The sequence below is a fragment of the Etheostoma cragini genome, chromosome 7, assembly GCF_013103735.1.
Source record: "Etheostoma cragini isolate CJK2018 chromosome 7, CSU_Ecrag_1.0, whole genome shotgun sequence".
Taxonomy (NCBI): domain Eukaryota; kingdom Metazoa; phylum Chordata; class Actinopteri; order Perciformes; family Percidae; genus Etheostoma; species Etheostoma cragini.
The window spans coordinates 27158206-27160431 of NC_048413.1; the positions used below are offsets into that span (position 1 = coordinate 27158206).

General features: G+C 44.9%; 1 protein-coding gene across 2 annotated transcripts in view; it reads right to left on the reverse strand.

The window, feature by feature from the left end:
• Nucleotides 1-520: 520 nt before the first annotated feature.
• plod1a (procollagen-lysine, 2-oxoglutarate 5-dioxygenase 1a) overlaps nt 521-2226 on the reverse strand; it is a 24657-nt gene continuing 22951 nt past the window's right edge. The window contains exon 19 of one of the 2 annotated variants that reach the window (XM_034875831.1): nt 521-1046. In XM_034875831.1, the coding sequence (XP_034731722.1) occupies nt 891-1046 (156 nt within the window). In that variant the 3' untranslated portion in view covers nt 521-890. The remainder of the gene's footprint in view (nt 1047-2226) is intronic. The other variant, XM_034875830.1, reaches the window with a different exon arrangement.

Sequence of the window (2226 nt, forward strand, 5' to 3'; positions counted from 1 at the left end):
GGTAAGGATTACTAGCCAGTCAGGAGCAGAGTATGAGGGCCCTGACAGTACCTAGGTAAGGACTACTAGCCAGTCAGGTGCAGAGTGTGAGGGCGTGCTATGCTAGCAGCTAGGCGAGCATTAGACCGAGTGTGACAAAGTAATGCGTGTCTGTATCTGACGTAAAGGCTGGACTACAGTAGAGCTGTTTGGAGCAGAGTTTTCTGTTGGAGATGATAAGTCCCCGGGGGGGGGGGGGGGGGGGGGGGGGGGGGGGGGGGGGGGGGGGGGGGGGGGGACTTTGTAAACCTATAACATACACAAAAAAGACATATAACACAAAGGGGAAAAAGCCAAAAAGCATAATATGAGCACTTGAACTTCCCTTTAAAGCCCGATCTACCCGTCCCGTTGAGAATTGAGTGATATATTTGTTGTTTTTGCCGCTGCTGTCCGTTCACATTTCAACCATTTCCTTTTATAAAAAAAAAAAAAAAAACAATATTTGAATTAATTAATTTGGGTTTGTTAATAACTCAACAGGACCTAAATGTGTATCTTAACAAGTTTAAGAACGATGTTTGTTCATTTCCCGTATTTCACTTTTATGAGGCAAATCTAAAAATGTGTGGTAAGAACCTGTGTGCCACAACGTTAGCTTTAGCTTTAGCTTTAGCTTTAGCTTGGTCCCATTACACATCATGGAGACTGACTCTCTACCGCTAAATCCTGAATAGTCTATAATACTTTAGACAGAACCAATATCTTTTGGGGTGTTTAAAAAAACAAAAAAACCAGATGAAGTCCTGAACAGAGCGCTGGTCCCCGCTCCAGATGAGGAAGTAGGAAGCTGCAGGATGCGTCCGGTTCGGTCCGGTCTCGGCGGTGCCGTGACGCCATCTTTGGGGGGTTCAGGGGTCCACGAAGGACACGGCGATGTAGCGCACGCCGGCGGTGGTGGGCAGGCCTTCGTGGTAGTGGGTGAGGCGGCCCGGGTGCATGAGGGTCCAGCCTTTCCGGGGCGCCTGGATGGAGCAGTCGTAGCGGAGGAACCTGCACCCTCCACCCTGCAGTCACAACACAACGCACATTAGACTGTAGTTTTAGCACTCCGTCTTTAAAGTGTTGGATTTTTGGTGGATTTAACCAGGAAGGTGTGTTCACGGGTAAGATAACTTGAAGGAAACGTTGCTTTTCCACTGCAGGAACTTCACAAAATGCAACGTCAACTGGTTCTGGTTCTGAATTTGGGCCCTGCACCATGTGGTACTCTCCATAAAATCATCATCTCTCAGTGTGAATCCAACCAGCTGGAGGGGGGGGGGGCGCTATTCAAACTCCAAAGACCAAGGGAACTTTATCAGGATGCATAGTGTCCTGATCCATGTATTAACTGGCCTCTATAAAAGTGTGTAATCTAATGCCCCCTGTATTTTAAGAAAGAACATTTACTTATTTATACATTATCATACCATCCCCATAAACCACGTTTTACAGCTTGTAAAGTTCCTGGAAAAAGGAAAAAGGCCAAGAGTGTAAATCCAATCGGCGCCGCCCGTCCAAATTGTGTCCAAATTTGATTTAAATTACAGAATTTATGTGATTTCTAGTTCATGGCCTAAAAAGTGCAAAACCTTGAGTGTTAGAGTAATTATCCACAGTCAAATATTAATTATTCTGTACTTAAAATGTAACTTCAAAAAAAAAAAAATGCTAGGTTCAATTCTCAATATCATATGATCACAACAGCTTCCATAATGCTAGACGCAGTATTTAGCTGCTGTTTAAGTCCATGTAGCGTTAGTCCAGGTTATTGGAGATGAAGGGAAACAACATGGATGCAACAACTGGAAACAAGACTCCGAGCTTTTCAGCTCCATGCAAAGATAGAAATCCCAAAGGTAGGAAACAAAGGACACAAATAGAAAGTATGAAACGGGGGCGTAGCACATGTATGGGCCCCTCCCCCGCATCCACAGCTATTCACTCTAGGTACTCAGACCCCCCCCCCCCCCCCCCCCCCCCCCTGATTTCAGAGCCATGCTTCTTCAAACCTTTGAGCTCTTCTGTTTTGTTTCAGTTTCTCTGTGTTTGTTTTCATTACTATTAAAGTATCTTCTAATCTAAGTCTTGTGTTTGGATGGTTTAACCCTCATGTTGTCTTCATGTTGTCTTCATGTTGTCTTCATGTTGTCTTCATGTTGTCTTCATGTTGCCCTCATGTTGCCCTCATGTTGTCTTCATGTT